General features: G+C 37.8%; 2 protein-coding genes across 3 annotated transcripts in view; one reads left to right on the top strand and one right to left on the bottom strand.

Annotated features, from left to right (window-relative positions):
• Positions 1–6338, top strand: part of PCCB (propionyl-CoA carboxylase subunit beta) — a 44285-nt gene extending 37947 nt beyond the window's left edge. The window contains exon 16 of the transcript XR_006102888.1: positions 6047–6338. The gene's annotated coding sequence lies outside the window, so the exon portion shown is untranslated. The remainder of the gene's footprint in view (positions 1–6046) is intronic.
• Positions 4511–19446, bottom strand: part of STAG1 (stromal antigen 1) — a 172493-nt gene continuing 157557 nt past the window's right edge. For both annotated transcript variants that reach the window (XM_042457728.1, XM_042457729.1), the window contains exons 25-34: positions 19207–19346; positions 18471–18572; positions 17727–17875; positions 16061–16189; positions 14995–15200; positions 11096–11267; positions 8649–8759; positions 7967–8081; positions 6789–6869; positions 4511–6703 (exon numbers count right to left, since the gene is read on the bottom strand). In XM_042457728.1, coding sequence (XP_042313662.1) covers positions 6680–6703; positions 6789–6869; positions 7967–8081; positions 8649–8759; positions 11096–11267; positions 14995–15200; positions 16061–16189; positions 17727–17875; positions 18471–18572; positions 19207–19346 — 1229 coding nt within the window. In that variant the 3' untranslated portion in view covers positions 4511–6679. The remainder of the gene's footprint in view (positions 6704–6788; positions 6870–7966; positions 8082–8648; positions 8760–11095; positions 11268–14994; positions 15201–16060; positions 16190–17726; positions 17876–18470; positions 18573–19206; positions 19347–19446) is intronic.

Below are 19446 nucleotides of genomic sequence, written 5' to 3'. Positions count from 1 at the left end.
TGGAACTTTGCTTTGATGGTAATATTGTCCCAATTACTCCATCAGAGTAACCTTGGGCTTTTAAGCATTTCATTTTAATGTCCAAGCAATCAGATGAAGCCATCCCAGATTGGAATGCAAAACCCTATAGTATTTTTTGTTTTGTGTTGAGGTATTTTTTAGACCTATAGTTTTCTGGTGTGTTATCAGAAACCTTTGCAGACCTCTGGTGTGAAACCTTACCCAAGGTACTAGTTGTATGGTTGAAATCTTATCTTTGCTAATAGCATCAGGTCTACTGTTTTGAAACACATTAACTGCTTCAGGTCCCTTTTCATTTTCTCTTTTTTCCTGTGATAAAGTTAGGCGCTTTACAGACTGCCCAAAAAGGGCGGTCTGCCGGCACCTCCGTTTCTGCCACCAGGAAGCCTCAGCCTCCAAACGGGAGGGTTCCTGGAGGCGGAAAAAGAAGCCACAAAAAGTGGCTTCTTTCTGTGGCGCGGTAATGACGCCGCAAGGCGCCAATGGCGCACTTGCGGCGTTATTTCTGCACCGCGATGTGCAGACTTAGCATCTACGACATCAAGATGGCAGCACCCATGTGTATAGGGCACCGCCATTTTGTACATACTAGGTACGTCCTAGGGTTAGGGCGTCGGGAAGGGACGCCCTTTTGTAACCCTAGTATGTAATTTTTGCCCATGTGGAACGGGCCTTAGATACCCTCTCATGGTATCAATTTGAGCCCCTATATAACACTGCAATGGGCCTTAAATAACTTTTCTCTTAATTTAGCAGACAGCCATACTTTTCCAGAATTTGTATTGTGTGTCTCAGATTCTTGCTGCCATTGGGACATGAAGATAAGCTTCCTTTAAATCTACTGAAATCATGTAATCCCCCAAATTAAATTTGTCTTTTATCATACCGCATGTTCAAGTACCTGAGATTCAAGATGGGTTTGTATCTCCCATTGTTTTCTGAAACTGTAAAAAAGAAGGAATAAATTCCTCAACACTTCTTTTCTTCTGGCACTTCCACTACTGCATCAATTTCCATCCAACACAATAACGATAATAATGTTTATTTATAACACCCTTTCCCCCTTCTTCTCCTCTTCCTCCTCTGGCTGAGCTCGGTTGGGGGCAGCATGGCCCGGCCATCTGGCCCCCTTTCCACCGTAGCTTAGCTGCCCCAGGAGTGTAATGGTGGTGACAGTGCTCCTCTTCAAGCAGCTCTGACCAGCTCAGAATGGAACCCGAAGGCGCCTATTCAGGCCTTACCTCTTCCCCAGACTCCCTGCACAACCCTTGGTCACCTCCGCCTCCCCATCAGGACCTGAACTGCACTGTTGTATGGGGGCTTACTTGAAGTCCCATTGTTCCTAATAGGGACAACGGGACTTGTGAAGGTTAGATGTATGAATGGCAACAACAATATAAGAACTGAAGTACAAGTTGAGTCTCTCTTATCTGGAAGTCTGAAATATTCCAAAAACCAAAACCTTTTTCACGGGTGGCTGAGATAGCAACACCTTTGTCTTCAGATAGTTCAGTCTACACAAACTTTTGTTTCATGCACAAAATTATTCACAATATTGTATAAAATTACATTCAGGCTATGTATATAAAATCTATATGAAACATGAGTGAATTCTGTGTTTTGACTTGGGATCCATCTCCAAGATAACACCTTATGTATGTATATGCAAATACAGGTATTCCAAAATCCAAAAAAAGATCTGAAATCCAAAACACTTCTGGTCCCAAGCATTTCAGACAAAGGAGACTCAACCTGTATATAAAAAAGTGTATTCATATAAATTGGTTGAGAATATAACTGAATAGGAGAAATACAAACAATGGAATCTGATCTACCCCAGAAGGGAATCATGCAGACCACCAGATGTTGTTAGAGTGTAACTCCCAACAGACTAACTGAAATAAATGGCACTTACATTATATATTTTGTATGTATTAACAAACAAGGAAATATACTAAAACGATTGAGCCAACTTTGTTTAGACTTCCATACAAAGTATGTGCTTTCTGCTTTGGCAGTAAAGATGAACTCGCTCATCAGTTACAGTGGCAATACATCTGGCCATGAAAGAAATCCTCTGGTATCAAATGAATTCATTCAGAAAAAAATAGTGATAAACAAGCTAGTTAACATACACAAAACAGACCATGAAAATATAAACTGGAAAAAAAATCATCGCATTTTATTATACCAGAGTAACCTGTTTCAAGATTCTTCTGTACTTGTTAAGTAACACTACAATAAATTTTCAGTACAAACAAGAGCTATACAAAAGGGTGCTTATGCAGCCCTAAATATGTACAAATCCCAGGTTAGACCATTTGATTTCTGCTATGCTACTGTAGCCGAGATCAAATTTAGGCAGTGATTGATTCACATTTATATGTGTATTGGTAAGGAATAGACAGATGAAATAGATTAAGCAGAAAAATAGGGTTAAAAACAGGATGCGATGACATATGACATGAGAAAGAATAATGAAGTTTTTATGTATGTTAGAAACAAGAGAGCATGGATGCATGATCACATATAGTTGAAGGCAGAAACACAATGCCCCCAAACCAGCAGAATTATCTGCATTACTGCATCTTCAGTGAGTAGTTTATGCATCATCACCTTGTGTTAATGCAAAAAGAATAGTAAATACTATTTGCCAGGAGTAAACATTTTAATTAAAAAAATCAGAATAATTAATTTGGACAAGATGGGCAAGACTATCTGCCTATGTATATTTAATCTAGGTTAAGACCAACAGCTGATTATGGACAAGATGTAACTGAGGGCAAAATAAATCTGGCTGATGCAGATTCCAAATGACATCTCCAAGTCAAATATGCATCTCACACTCAATTTATAAAAGTATTTATTTTTTATTATTTAGGGTATTTATACCCCACGTTTCAGCTCTAGAGGCTCTCAGAGTATGAAGTGATAGCAAACCATAAACTTCATTAATATTTGAGGCTTTCGTGTGACACTCTTTATGAAGCCTCTCTGCTGTCCATATTTTATGTTCTTTATTATAGCTGTCGGTCCCTTTGGGAAAAGAGGTTGCTTCAAGTAGTGCTCAATATCTCTAGTTCGTAAACTTCATATTAAATATAAGAATATTGATATTTAAACTTTCTCTCAAAATTTGGATTTTGTTGAACCAAATGAATTGAAAACATCTAAAACATGAAAGAACTTCCAAACATTCTAATGACTTATCATTCAAGGATGAAAATACAGTCAGGGGTTTTAAAAGCCTGTAAAAACAGCTCATGATCAAACTGATGATATTACTGATTCTTTCTTCCATTGGTGAATATATTCCCTTACCTGAGAATGAAGCTGCTACATCCTTCTGAAAAAACCTCTAATGGAAGCAGACCATTAGAGATAATAAAAGTATTTTATGAAGAACTATTGAATTTACTCTCTTTTATACATCAACATTTTTAATGAATACCAAGAATCTACTAGCAAAAGAAATCACCCAAGGAAACTTAACACACACAAGATATTCCCAAATGCCAATTCAACAATTCCCAATTCTTAGAATACATGGGAGACAAGGACTCAAGTCATCAGAAGAGAGGATAAAGAAAACATACCTGGAGAAATGGATAAGGCAGTTCATTTACTAAATTTGTCAAAGCCTGTACTGCGGTCTAATATACAATGGCAAACGCTTCCATCCCTAAAAGATATTACCCCCCCCCCCCACATATGGCAAACCGGATCCGTTGGAAGATCTCCTTATGATCAGTTTGGACAAACGAAGATGAACTGGGAGCCTGAATAAAGTTTCTGGCCATTTTAACCAAGAATTCTCTCAACTCAGTATGCCATCACCTCAAGTCAAGAACTCCAGCACATCACCACCTCAACACAAAATCATCATGACTTAGTTCATCTACCAGTGTTCCAGCACTTTAATACATTATTCTGAACTTGATACTTGTGGTTTTATAGAATTTGGAATGTTACTTTGGCCAAAAGAGAAAAACAGGAACAATTTAAAAAAAATATTAAATAAACAAACAGACCAAAACAAACCATCTCCCAAAACTGAACAGGGCAGCAATAAGTGCTGGCCAAGAGGAGTGTATTGTGAAATATCACAGGCCTCCATAATGGTTCTCATATCAACTCCATACCCTCTCTGGACTGCTGTTTACGCACACATTCTAGGTGCCAGTGGTGGATAGCAACAGTGTTGAAGAATGCCTGAAATCCCATTCATGGTTAAAAAAGGAACTGAAACATTTGTTTTTATTGCACAACAAAAATCCCCAGAGAAAGCCACAGCAAAAAACCTCAGTGATTGCTCAGCCCAGAATGCTGGGCAAACAGCAATATAAGCAGATATTAGGACTAAAATAAGCAGACATTAGGACTAAATAACTTTTTGAGCTTCACTCTAAGAAACTATTTAGTGGAAGACAAACCAAAGTGAAAGCACTCTTTTACAAATGCTTTTGTGGAAAAGACTCCACTGCACATGTGATTTTGAGGAGTTTATTAAAGGAAAAGTGAAGCATCAGTTTTAAATTGTACAAAAGGAAAAAACCTCATATTGTAAATGTACAATTTACAGAATTACTAGCAAAACCAATCAAGGAGACACATTAAAAAAACCTATTGGTTGCAAACTGAACGGGAAACCCATTGGAGGTAACTTGCTTGTAAACGGTTTTTGTTTTGCAAAGTTCTATTATGATCAATGAAAACTTCATTTTCCATATGAGGGCCTCTGGAGCACAAGGCTTATCTGAGGTGGCCATAGTTCAGCAGTAGTTATGCCACTCTGCCCACAAGACTAAACTGCTATTGTGCCCATTCCTGACCACTTTCTTGAGATAACTTGTCCTGAAGCAACAACCCAGTGATTTAGCAACTTTAAAATTCCTAACAGCTACCTTGAAGGAATGACAGGATTAGTGGGTAAAAAAAGTTTGGCAATCACAATTTGAGAACTGTACACTTAGGAGAATAAGTCCCAACTGCTAAATGAAAGTAACATGATTTGTTTGAATTTTGTCTTTGTCTCCACAAAAGCTAAGCATTATATGCGCCTTGTATTCATTAGAGGATCTTTTTTAAAAATTACAGTTATTTTGCAGCTGCTACAGAAACATCTCTGAAGTGGATGCAATGTATTCGAGTCAATTTAGATTTGCTTTCAAGCACACTAACATTCATTCTCCAAAAAGAAGGTTATTATGGCCCTATTTTCACAGATGCTCTTATTAGCAGGAGCTGTGTGCTCAGCACCAATGGGGGAAATCAGTCCTTTAACTACATTAGCAGCTACCAGGAAGAATTGTAATAGTGAAGCAGAATGAAAGTCCAGATCACTGAAGACAACGAAGGTGTCTTAGAACAATGAATTAGCTGATTACTTTTTGGATTGTTCTGCTTTTTTTTCTTTTCTTTTCTTTTTTTAGAAAAATCATTCAATAATTACTCTTAATAATGCACAGTTAACACTGAGAATGTAGCTGTATTCCATTGTAAGCTTAAGAACGTCACCATCTAAGCACAAGTTTCTATGCAGCACATACAGTAAATCTAACTGGCAAAATTAATTTACAAAAATAGCACAAAAGGGTATTTACGGCATGAAAAGTTAAACACTCCTCTATGGTACAGTTAAAATTGCTTTGAAAATGCAAGTGAATACTGTTCCCCACCCCTCCCCTCTTTCCCCGTGATGTATGCTTCATAGGAAAGTTGCTGCTTTTGTACCTCAAGTCTGACAGGGCATGAAATAGGTAGTAGAAACAGCAGATAGATTACTGTAGAACCACTGGTTTATTTTACTGAGAATATTTTATTTGCTGGTATAAGTTGCTAAAAATGCACAGAACAAGTACCAATAGAAAATGTGCTGTTGTGTGTTCCCCTAGTGCTATATAAAATGAATGTTACACAGCATCTGTTGGAAAAGTGGCTTCATGGACATCTCTTATTTTATGCCCTATTATAAATAAAAATAAATCTTCTCAGAAGTATAAAATCTGGGTTTTTTTCTTTTCAGAATCTGACTTTTTGGCAGAGATGCACACATCTGACTTCTAACCTCTTTTGTAAGAGTATTTCGCTCTCAATGGTCAGAGAAGATCTAGAAGCGTACCATACTGCTAGTCACATCCAGTGTGTTTAACAACACTTCTCCAGCCAGGATGGCCTACTGATAGCATTGCTGCTGGTCAATGGCTGACAGGCATAAATTTAATAAAAATGGCTAGCTTCTAAAACATAAAAAGGCAAATGTTAAAACATTTTGAAGTTGTACAGCAGAAAAATAAAGTTAAAAAGTTTTGTTTTCATTCAATGTTTTCTGAAAACGTGTAGAACAGTGTTTTTAAACTGTTTTAATTTAAAAGCTTCTCCCCATCCAGAAAAAGAACCTGTATTAGGACTGTCAAGGACAGGGAAACAAATGATTTGTAGGTCAGCCTTTCTGAGGTGACTGATTGACCAATATTCCTTTGTTTCATTAAGAAGCTCCTCTTCTCTGTCATTACAAAAAGGAAATGACCTTAATCATTTGGTTAAAAATCAAACCAAATCACATCAAAAATGTGGTTTTCATATAAGCTATCACAGTATATAGGCCTTGAGCTCTAAAGAACAGAGTTCCACATTTGTATAATGTCTTCACCAGACTTCAGAACATTGGCATTCCAAATCCCTGAAAAGATGATGGAGAAAAAAAAGTTACCCACTGGAGAAGTATTCAGTACTCAAAGTGGCAAAAACACCAGCTGAAAGCTTACCGAATCATCCTCAATAATAGCTGCAGAGTCGAAGAAGTCTGGCCTCAACTCTGCTCGTTCTCGTCGGTTTCTTGAGGGGGGCTGGAAAGGAAAAGCTAGTCATTGGATTTGAGTAATGAATATACACTTTATGAACATGAAACATGTTTTATTCTAGCTCGCTCTAGCAAAGAAACAAGTGTTCTTTGTAAAAATTTAGAGAAGTGCGACAGTTTCTAATGCTCAAACAATGGTGTTCTGATGCCATAAAGCTGTATACATGGATGTTAATGTTTCAAATACTAATAGGAAAACATGTAATTAATTAAATGCATCTTAACATGCGGCATCCATTTCAAAGCTTGGCAATCCAATGTGTGGAAATATTTATTCCAATACTTATTTCAGATGGGTTTCCCATGACATCATGCATGAGAACTGTGTGGGTCTCCAGATGTTAACTGCAGCCCCCAGCATTTCTCACCACTGGCCAAGTTGTAATCCAGTTTACTTTGGTATTGGGGTTTAGTTCCAGGACTCCCCGTAGATTCCAAAATCCATGGATGTAGAAGTCCCATTCAATACAACAGCATAGTAAAGTGGTGTTCCTTATATAAAATGGCAAAATCAAATTTTGCTTTCACAAATTTATATATTTTTTCAATATTTTCAAGCTGTGGATGTTTGAATGTGTGAATAAATAGTTCATGGATATGGAGAGCTGACCATATATGGTAGACTGAACAATTCCCCCCTTGAATTAGAGACAAGCTCATCAGCTTACTGAAGGAATAATACAATTACAGGTAAGACAAACAATTCAGGGAGTTATTAATGGGCAAAATAAACCAAAATTAAAGTTGATGACTGAGTTGGCCAGTGGTTGTGTGGTACTTCTAAGTGGCAATTTTCATTTAAAATTGATATACATGGACATAAGTAGAGGAATACTGACCAGTACCATACAGAAGCTGGTTAGCACTCTGCAACCTGCAGTTCTAACCTCATACTTAATGGCTAGCATACAAATGGTTTGGCCAAAATTAGGCGACAGAAAGAAAGTAGGGATGGGATTGTAAGGCATGGAAAGTGTGCCAATTAATACTGGAAACTACTGAAATGATTCTTAGTTGCATCATTTCACTTAGAAGTCACTTCAACTGCCCCAAAAGCTGCATTTATAAATGAGATTTACTGACCAGATCAATGACCATGGTATCCTCAAACTCCTCATTCATATCCTCTAATTGACCTCGCGAGGACATCATTACATCTTCAAAGATCGGCTCAGCATCATCCTCCATCAGACCCCGCCTTGTTGGGAGAGAGAAAATATATATACTGATTATAAGGTAAACTGCACTGGCTCTACTTTCACTTGTTTTATAATACTGGATAGGTATCAATGTAATGGCTATAAACTTTTTTAGGAGGAGGAGGTCAATGACTTCTCTAAGAATGAGGAATCTTATGTGTACCAGAAAAATAAATACATATACATAAAATATTGCATACATTTATTTTAGTGCACTGGAAATTTCCTTCACATAGACTGATTTGTAACAGATTTTTTTTTACAATAGAACAAATTAAAAAAAAAACTTTTTTCCTGGGGACCCCCATAGGTGTCCTTAGACCCCGGGGTTAAACACCCCTGATTTACTGTAAGCAGCTTTGGAATTAAAAGAAAAGCCATATTAAGGTGCTAATTAAAATGTTCATAAGTAAATAAATCCAGCTGCGGCACAAGTCAAGGAAGTCCTTGAAAACAAAGGAAAATAAAGTTGCTACTGTTATTGAAGCTGAGTAACTTCCATTCAATTACTGCCCAATTATTAGTCACCAAGTATATCCCTGACTCTTGTCAGCATCTCTACTTACACTGCATGCCTTACACCACTTCTTCCTTTCATGTAGTTCATTCCCGTTCTGTCCTTCCGACTTAAGTCTTCTAATTTCTGCTGGCCCAGCCAAGATATCTGCATCTGAGGACTTAAGAATGAAGTCACTCATCAATCAGACTGATAGCTGACATACTTGGCTTATTATAAACTACCTATAAGAAACATGTACTGTATTGGATAGTTTCAAATTAGGATCAAAGAGTCCTCAACTCATATTCTCACTCATCGTGTTCCTTAGGTGATCCTGAACCAATCAAAATAATTTCATAGACTAACCTACCTTGCCTGGTTGCTGTGAAGATAAAAGGGAAGAAAGAGGAGAACTATGTATGCTACTCTAAAGTCAATTGTGGAATACTTTTTCTTGAATTCATATCCATAGTGGGTTACAACAATGTGATAACAAAATAGAATTAAAAATGAGGAAGGCCAGTTTCACCATTTTAAAACCCTGAACAGATCACTAAATTTAAATTTTAGTATTATTAACAAACATATGCCTAAAATGGTTAGGCAATGTAAAAAAAAGAAAAGAAAATAAGTAATGTACAAGGATGAATCAACAAGATCCTACTCTCAGGACTGAAATGTAAGAGTTTACATTCTAGAACACTGGAAACGGATTCTCTGCTTCCACAATAAACTTCCCAACTCACATTGTTTAGTACTCCCTGATCCCCCAGACAGGCTTTTGGTGTGTGATACTGGGCAGGTGGCTTTAAGAGGAGATGGGCAACATTCATTTCATTAACTTTCTTAACACTTAAAATCAAAGAATTTGCTCACCAGTTTGGGGACAATAATAGCAATATACCTGCAACACATAAGCACTGCCAAATAGGTACAGTAATACAGTTTGCATCTTCCATCAGGTTTGCAGCACTTCTTTTCAAGGGAAGTTCTCAAGATAAATTATTTCCATCACATTTCTCTGAATATTTTGTTATATAGAATGTGACTGCACAGATATAGGCTCCCATTTTTTGTTGGGTATCATGTCTTTAGTGACTAGCTTTTAGTGACACACTAGCTTTAAGTGACTAGCTTTTAGTGACAGAGGAAGTGGTTGATGTTATTTTATTTTTTTTAAAAAATTAAAAGTAGGAAAGAGCCACAGCAACTCACTTTTTGTAATGTCCCCCCAATCTACCCTTTTGGTTCAAATCTTTGTTTATTTATTTAAATTTATCCAGCCTTTCTGGATCATAATTTACCCAAGACAAGTAAAACAGAACAAATCATTTATGGAGTTCAAAGTTGAAACCATATTAAAGTAGACATTCATTTAAAACACTATTTTTATAACATTAAAAATTAAAACAATGAAAATGCTTGAAAAACACATTAAATGCTAAAATCAGCACACCTAGCTGCACGTCACTGAAGATCTGTTTAAACAAGTAGACAGTTGCCTACTGGTGAAAAGAGAACAGAGAGGAGAAACACTGAACTCTAAGAGCAGCCATGGAGAATAATCTCAGAGGGTAGTAGGATAGAGAGAAAGGCCTGCACCAAAGATGCTAAAGTTTGGGTAGGCTTGTATGGGGAAATGAATTTCAGATAGCCTGGACTAAGCCATATAGTTGAAAAACAGTACTTAGAAGTTTTGTATGTGATACACAGAGACAATAGTGAACTATCGGATATAAACATAATCAATCATAAAATATAGTAGCATCAGATTAAAACTGTAATGTTACTTTACCAACAAGTATTCCATGGAGAATCTGTACTTAACTCGTTCAAAATCTCTGATGCTTAACTATCTGAAACAGTATTTTCTGTCTAGTATATTATTACCAGGGCTAAATGTCTTAAAGGCACCAGATCCTATCTGATCTTGGAAGCTAAACAAGGTCAACCCTGGCTAGAACTTGTATGGGAAACGAACACTGGATGCTGTAGGCTTTATTTCAGAGGAAGGAACTGGCAAACCAATTTTGAGTATTCTATCCCTAAGAAAACACCATAAATTTCATGGGGGCACCATAAGTTAACAGGGGACCTGAAGGCATACACACACATTCACAATCATCGCCTTTCAGATATGTTTTACAACTCCCATCATCCTTGACCACTGGTCATATTAGTGGAGATTGATGGCAGTCGAAATCTAAATTATCCACAGCAGGTGGGGGAAGGTTAGAACCCTTCATGTCAAGCAGTTACGGAGCTAGACTTAACACTATGGAAGGGTCTTAACTATGTTTCTGCATGATAGGAGTTAGACTAGATGGCCCTTGCGGAACCTCATGATTTTATAGTTTTAGTATTCTAATATTCTACTAATGTTCTACTACATTTGTTTGCATTTTTAAAAATATATACTTTGATAAGCTCAAGTGGGTTTTGTCATAATTTTCATTTCAGCAGTATTTTAAATACAATTTCCTGTCAGTATAAAAGCATTTAATATGTACATACTTGTGTAAAAAATCTTGTTCAGATCCAGGTTCTGATTCATGCTCCTGAATTTGCTCCCCAATTTGCCGTGTGTTCTCTCTCAACACTGTAGATGTGAGCTGTGGTGTCTGTAAAGCACCTGGAGTCTGGATGGTGTCATTTCTATTCAGCCACGAACCTTCGAGATTCTCATCTGACACAGGGTAATAAGCAATTAAAATTATATAAGTGACAAATAATGTAGTATTTATTGAAAGATAAAAGCTTTAAAATAATGTAACAATAAGAATTATAGTCCAACCATGCAGAATGTACCAGGTTAGGAAGGGCTGCTGTGGATCATAAACAAAAACAGTGCCTTTGTACAATATGTACACATACTGTTTTCCTGTAGTATTTGTGGTAGGTGCATCAGTGATGTTTGAGCTCAAGTGTATTAACTGAGCTGAACAGAGTAAGGTATTCATTAAGAAAATGTAACTGCTGGGCTTATGAGCTGTTATGATCTGTATTTTCCATTCCAGATTTTTAAAACCTTTACTGTATACAGTCTGTAAAATCTTGTCAATCATAATTAAAATTATGTACATATTTGATTCGCCACTTTCCCAGCTACTAAAATTACTTGCTAGGATGATATGGAGGAACAGTGGCATATCACTGCTTTGGAGTGGGATTGTAGGGTTGCCATAATTCTCTACTAAAAACCGGGACAAAACGTAGGACAAAATATAGGACATTTATGGATCTCCATTTTTCTTAAATGTCCTACATTTTGGACTAAATTTTATCCTACAGTTGTCCTATATTTTGGTCTAAATTTTGTCCTACATTTTGTCCCAGTTTTTAGTAGAGAATTATGGCAACCCTAGGCAGGGAAAGGATTAGAGGGGATATGTCCTTGACTGAGTAGTGTTGGATTTTCTGTAAACACTTTTCTTGAAGCAGAAATACTGATTTGACTGTCAACTGTAACATTCTTAAATTTTTAAGTTCATAATATGGGCTGAACATCTGACCTCACTCTTGATAGAGAAGGGAACCTGACAAAAACATTGTTTAGCTGAGAATAAATTTGCATTCCTTGACTCCTTAGGGAAGTAACCAACAATAATATGATCTTCAATAAACTAGTACAAACTGCACGACTTGGAAAGTCATAAAATTTCCCACCCTGAATTAGGGGGTTAACCTCTGGGACCTTGACTGTGCTATGGCTCCTGTCTAAGCTCAAAATGTGAATGACCGACCCCTTTCCAGTCTAAAATATCTGGAATTGCATTGCCTGGAAAGGCCGTGAACAAAAGGGACTAAAAGGAGAGGAACAGCGTGTCAACTGGTATTTCTCTGTTTCTGAACTGTGGGCATTCCTTTCTTTTTATCATTTGTTTCCCTGGTGATGGTCTTAAGGACATGCTCTCCACCAAAGACCAGTCATTTAAATTGGCTCCACTCTGCTATCTTAATCATACCAATATCTTTGCTATTGAAGATGTTCCAATAAGTCTAACACTGAAAGTAAGGGGATTATATATGGTATAAGGCATAGAAGTTATAAACATTAACAACACATCTATGTTGTTGATCCAAACCCTAAATTCCCTCAAATTTTCTGTCAACACCATGGCTGCACTGGAGATTATTGGGGGCTGAAGAAGATATATGAACAAATGTCACAGCCCACTTTAGAGCAGTGACAGCTCTTTTAAAATTTCCTCCTCCTTGGGTGAAACAAACACCTGCCACTTTAAGTGTGAAGAATAAAGCTGTAATGGCCACATTTAAACAGGCATCTTTCAGAAATTCCATTGCCTTAGACTGAAGATATAAAACTTAGGCCTGATACAGACAGGCCAAAATAAAGCTGCTTTGAGTCACTTTGCAAGTATGCTGTTTAAATGATACATGCATCCTAAGAGTCCAGAAGCTGCACCAAACCCTGCTCCAGTCCTAAGGACTGGAGTGCAGCTTTGGTGCAGCTTCCAGACTCTTGGGACACATGCATCATTGAAACACCATACCTCCAAAGTGACCTGAAGCAGCTTTATTTTGGCCTGTCTGTATAGGGCCTTAGTCTCCTTCTGCCTAACACAGAAACTGCTCAATCTGCTTTAATAAATTCTTCAAAATCAGAAGAAGAAACTCCCTTGATTTTTTTTTTCCTTAAAAAAAATTAGATGCCCTTCATTTTTCTGTGGTAACAGAAATTCCAGGCTGTTAATCAACTATCTCAGTTTCAGTCATTAGACCTAAGACTGCTAGTAGTTTTGATAAGAGAGGAAGGAAATCCTTCTTATTAAATGACCTATTATTACAAAATGTTCCTCTTCTTCATCGAAGTAATAATTAACAAAACTGAAAGGCAGAAATATTAACTCTACCTCTTCAGATACAGAAAGTTTACATGCAGCTATGTCTTTATTATTAGGCAAGTTTGGAATATCCTCCTCAGATGAATTCTGAACTAACTCCTGAGAAAGATTATACATTTCTGGCTCTTAGAAATAGGCCATTTAACAGAATTAGCCTTGAAGGCATGAGTGTTTGTGAAGATGTAGAAACTACCCCATCAATGATGATAGGAGGAGAGGATTTAGATTTCATTCCATCCTTCTTCACCAAAGGAAAGAATCTGAGAAACATTACCCAAATTTGTCCACTAAATCTGAATGATTTTTTTTCAATTAAATCACTCTCATTAGTATAAAGGGTCTCGAAGGGTCACAGTCTGGGCATTCAGAATGTGGACACAAACCTCCAATTTCCGTTCCTTCCCCACAACTTTCCCCAAGGCTGATGGCTTGCAAAAAGGGGACACAGATCTCTGATTTCTCTCATCTCTCTCCTCCTTCCCTTCTCCACAGCTTTCCCAAGGCTCACAGATGCATTACCGTATTGACCTGTATATACCTAGGATTTTGGAGCCCATTTTTGGGCTTAAATTTTTCAATTTATAGACGAGCATATACAGTAATCCCAAAGGTACTACAAGATCCCTTTGCATACTGATTTTCCAGACTAATACTGCTATGGCTTTGAGTATCTCCTCCCCAGAGAGACAACCAATAAAAGGGAGAGTGGGAAGGGGTTTCAGAAGAAATAAAGGATTCAAAAACAGAAGGGGCAGAGACAAGTAGTAAAGATAGGGAATGCATATAAACCAAGAAGGGTAAGCAACCAAGTAAGAGGATGATGCAAAGATAAAGAAGGTTTACATGAAGAAAACATCCAGAAAGTGAACAGGAGCGAAGGAACAGCCTAAACTGGGCAAAAGGAAGAAAACTGAGGAAAAGCTACAGTTCAACATAATAAAAGACTAAAATTAGGTCCCCTGCCTTCATAAATGGCAACAGGAACTAATCCCTGTCTCAATGGCTCCTTTGACACAATTCAAAGATATAGCTGTGCTAGTCTCCTTTGACAGAGGTGGAAAGACAAAACTCACATAAAATCAATGCCACATATTCACACAAGGATAAATAAGGATCCACGGTGTAGTTTTTACTTCTTCCATATCTGCTTTAGGAACAGTTTGAGGAAATTCTAATATGTAACTATTACTGATGTTAGAATTCAAGAGATAGTCGTGTTAGTCTGTAGAATCTGTATGTAGAGAAATCTTGTAGCACCTATGAGACTAACTAAAGAAAGAAGTTGGCAGCATTTCATAGACTTAAGTCAACTTCCTCAGATGCATCTGAGAAGGTAGAATTAAGTCTGCAAAAGTTCATGCTGCCAACTTCTTTCTTTACTTAGTCTCAAAGGTGCTACAAGATCCCTCTATTATTGATGTTATCTGCTAAGAAATATCAGTTCAGTAAGAGATACATTTAAATATTATAAAGTCACAGAAAAGTCCAATTTTATGCTACTTTAAGTCTGGTCTATAGCATAATTTAATTCCTCAAAACCATACTTACCCTCAACTCTTTTTTTGTGCAGTGGTGGTCGGCCTTTTTTATTTCTCACTGAAGAAGCTTTGCTGCTGCTGCTTCCGCTATTCACAGACATCCTATCATCCTCACCACCTGTAACTAATGAATTTCTATAGGAAATCAATGGCAGCCATACATCTTCCCTCCTTTCCATCATCTGTTCTGTTAGGAATTTTTCTAAATAGGTGTGACTAGGAGGGAGGGGAATAAGGAAGAAAGAAGAAGATAAAGGATAACATCATTAATAAAGTAGCTTTGACCACAGTGTAACTTCTATAGTTAGTAGCCATCACCTGTCCACCTGGATCATCTACAACCTGGCTAAAGGCTACCATTTCCAAGTTAGATTTGTTTTATTATGAGAGAGAAAAATTTGACTTTTATCTGTTATGTACTATCTCTGTGTTTTGATGGTTGAGTGTGACTGTGTATGTTGAGATGTGTGTGTGTGCTACAGGCATACTTTTCTAATCACAAGAACATGGTCAAAAATAATGCTATGCAGGATCAAATATGTGATTTGGTATCTGAGGCTCAGACCCATCTTTGCCTTTTTTCAGGGTTGAGGCTAGTTAGTCGTTTTTTAGCTTCACCAAATTGCCTTTAGTGAAATGAGTGCTTGGGACTTGACATGCCATCTTTAGAGCAGGGGTGGCTCCAGCTGCTGTCGGTGTGCAATTCCCAGTTGTCCTATCTAGCAAAGCCAATAGTGAGGAATACGAGCTGTAGTCCAACAACATCTGGAAAACTACATGATTGCTGCCTGTAGTTTGGTGTGTGAAACAAGGTGCTGCAGTAACACAAGCACTGAGATGAAAAATTTGGAGCACCGCAATTCCCTTGGATAGTGATTTTTAAGATCCAAAGATTCTAAATTTACAGAAATTATCACTGAAAGTAATTTTATTATTTTTATTATTTATTTATTGTATTTATACCCTGCCCTTCAGCCCTAAAGGCTCTCAGAGCGGCTTTTTACAAGGCACACTACTCTTAGCTTCATGCCCAACCATCAATAAAGCCACTTGACAATTGACAAAATATTACTTACACTGTCTTTTTGTCCTGCCGCAGGAGTTTAGAAGAAAATTCACTAAGCACTTCCAAGAAAGCAAGATTAGGAGGTGGATATTCTTGTCCTTTCTGATTTTGATATTTAAAGGCAAATTCTATGCCATCTCTGAAATAAGATGCAAAGGACTCAGTCATTCACAGCTACAGACTTACATTTGTATTTCTTAATAGATTTTTTTTTAAAAAAACTGTGTCAAATGTTTTAGTTAAATCCCACAAATTTAAAAGAAAATACCAAGTGAAGATTTTTGAAGATGCAACGCAGAAATGGGCTTTTATGGCAACAGATCTTAGCATTACAGACTCTTAGGGTTGGAAGGGACTGATGCATATGAGTGCATATATCTTTTATATTGTGGTATGCCTAACTATCCTAAAACACAAGATCCCATGTGATCTTGAAAGCTAAGCAAGGCTAGGTCTGGAAAATCCTATGAAACTCACGGAGTCGGTATAAGTTGACAGATTACCTGAAGGCATTTATACATGTTGTTGTGGTATGCCTTCAAGTTGTGTCTGACTTGTGGAGAACGTATCGTGAGGTTTTTCTAGCAATATTTCTTCTGGGATGGTTTTCCACATGAGAGCATATGGCTTGGCCAAGGTCACCCAGTAGGTTTCATGGCTGAGCAGGGAACTGAACCCGGGTCTCCAGAGTTATAGTCCCAATAGTTAAACCACTATGCCTCATTGGTTCTAACATTTATACATACAATGTCCTTAGTTCAGCATATGAAACATCTCATACCAGGCCTGAGCAGATGGCGCTATCCTGGTCATCTGGGTTAATTCCTGGATCAGCGGAGGGATGAGTGGATGTTCACAACCTATCCCTGCATCTATCCAGAAACTAAGGCCAATCCTTACCTTCCCAGTGGGCAAACCATCTGAGAAACCCCTCCAGTCGTCCCATCTGCCATGTGACCAGGTGCCATTTCCGCATCAGAGGGGCCACAGGGGGCTTCTCAGATGGATCGCCTGCTGCAAAGGTAAGAAGCGCACGGGGAGGGGGGGGCTGAACAGCCTGATTTTGCTGCGGAGTTTCTTAGAAACTGTGAAAAACCAGAACTATTCATCCAGATCTGTGTCTGCACAGGCAGGACTGGGCCCGATCCTGCCATGGGGTTTTTGGCCTGTATCGTCTAAACTAGGTGACACAAGGCCATGGGGAAATCAGGTCATTTGGCCTGTGCAGACAACTCCATCAGGTCAAATCATTAGTCTATTAGTTTGGTAATGGCTATTATGAGAGTAGTTTTCAAACGGACTTCCAACACTTATTGAAATCCTAGCAACTGAACTGAACTGGAACTGTCTGTATGCAAATAATTGCTAGTGAACTACAACTTCTCAACTAGATGTCTTTTGATATACAGATGGGAATATGCATTCGCAAGTAGGAGATAACTTGTTGCATGACACTAGTGGGCAGGAGCAGTCTGGTTGGATTTAATAATTTCAAGTGACATATAACTCTGGAAATCCTGTAATTTCTGTTATTTTCAACTTTTTCCAGTATGTTTTTTCTCAGCTATCATTCCAATAGAACAATTGCTAACACAACTGTAATTTCCATTTGAAAAACTACTGTGATTCCCAATCATATAAATTAACTGCCTTTTAATATATTCTTTGCTACTCACTTGTGTAAGGTGGCTACAGCTTCTCTTGTCTTGATCTGGTCCAGGCCAAAAGTAAGAGCAAACCTTCGGGCCAACTCCTTAATACCACTGACATGTGCAGATGTCCTGTCCAAGTTAGGACCTTGCTCTTGAACAAGCTCATTAAACAACTAGAGAAAGAACTCAGTAGTTAAAACCTTAAACACAACTGAAGTGTTTCAAATTAAATTCTGCAATTATGCATTTCAGTGTCAGATGCTAGGTAATCAGAATATAATACTTAGAAAAGACTGCTATATCATTCAGAGCTCTAGAACAACCTCAGAGAGACAACAATTCTCATTCAACTTAGTTTCAAAAGTTACAGTTCAATTTACAGCAGGGACGTAGCCAAGGGGGGGGGGAATCTTGGGGTCCGGACCCCCCTTCCATTAGAAAAATGAATGGTGTGTGCTGCTGTGCTGCTGCACCCAAGCCCCATTATAATGGTGGCACTTAGTCTGGACCCCCCCCCTTTCCTAAAATCCTGGCTACATTTCTGTTTACAGACATTGCTAACACTGTGCACAATACTACAATTTCTGGCTAACTAATCCTCAAATACCAGACTCCTCTCTTACAGCAGCAACAGAGGGTAGCTTGATCCTCCCCCATTCTTCCATATTCTTGAGTAAGAAAGAAATACTGTGATGATTCAAACAAACTAAAGTCAGGCTTACATTGTAATCACAGAATTGTAGTAATCAAACATAAAATTTTGATTACCTGCTGTAAGCTGAGAATCAGGGTTTTTGCACACTGAATTTTATCAATCTGTCTTGTTTTACTCAATGTCTCTTTAATGATATCTCCATAATCATTGTAGTACTAAAACAGAGAGAAAAGCATCCTTTTAACGGGCACAACCTAACTTTTTATCATGACAGTTACAAAAAAGAACCCTTCATTTGTGATTTTATATTGTCTTTTCCCATTAGAATCATTACTAGAAAAGTTGCTGAATTCAAAGATTTACAGAGCAGATAAGATAGTGACAACAATCCAGCCAGATATCTGTGGGAGGTGGAACAATGTTGTAGAACGCTATGTTGCAGTATTCAATTGTGGTTTTTGCTTTAGCAGAAAAAAACAACAACCCCAGCTTCATTTATATACTGCTTCATACTTAACTAACAGTGTCTACGCGGTTTACAACTGTAAGTTTCCTAACAGCAAAAGCTGCAACATTCCACTTTCTCTGATTTCTCTTTCCACCACTGCAGCTTTCCATGACCTACCTAGTTCTGTTCCAGAGGATTCTCCAACAATCAGCAGTAATTTTTCAAAAGGGAATAGAAGGCTTGACACGTTGGAGGAGGTGTCAACAAAAATCATGTGCTCTGACATGTGCTTTCTATTAAGGCAAAGACACTATTGCACGAAACCCATACTTCAACCCCATACATTTTAAGGTACAGTCTGACTTCCTATCAGAAGCAAAGAGCAAATTGTGGAACCACACCTTCATATAATGTTTGAAGATATCAGCTGCTGCATGCATGTCTACAATATCATAAATTATAAGCTTGCTAAAGGCAGCCAAAAGGTTCCTCCTCTTGTGCAAAGCTTCAATTTTATTAGCTTCATCCTCTTCATCTCCTTCTAAAAAGTGAAGAAAAGAAAAGATTTGTCTTTCAAGTAGATGCTGAAATGCCTTAAGTGCATGCACACTATCCAAATCAATAAAATATGAATGGATGGT

Source organism: Sceloporus undulatus, chromosome 3 (assembly GCF_019175285.1).
Source record: "Sceloporus undulatus isolate JIND9_A2432 ecotype Alabama chromosome 3, SceUnd_v1.1, whole genome shotgun sequence".
Classification (NCBI taxonomy): domain Eukaryota; kingdom Metazoa; phylum Chordata; class Lepidosauria; order Squamata; family Phrynosomatidae; genus Sceloporus; species Sceloporus undulatus.
This window is presented reverse-complemented; position numbering and strand designations above follow the sequence as displayed.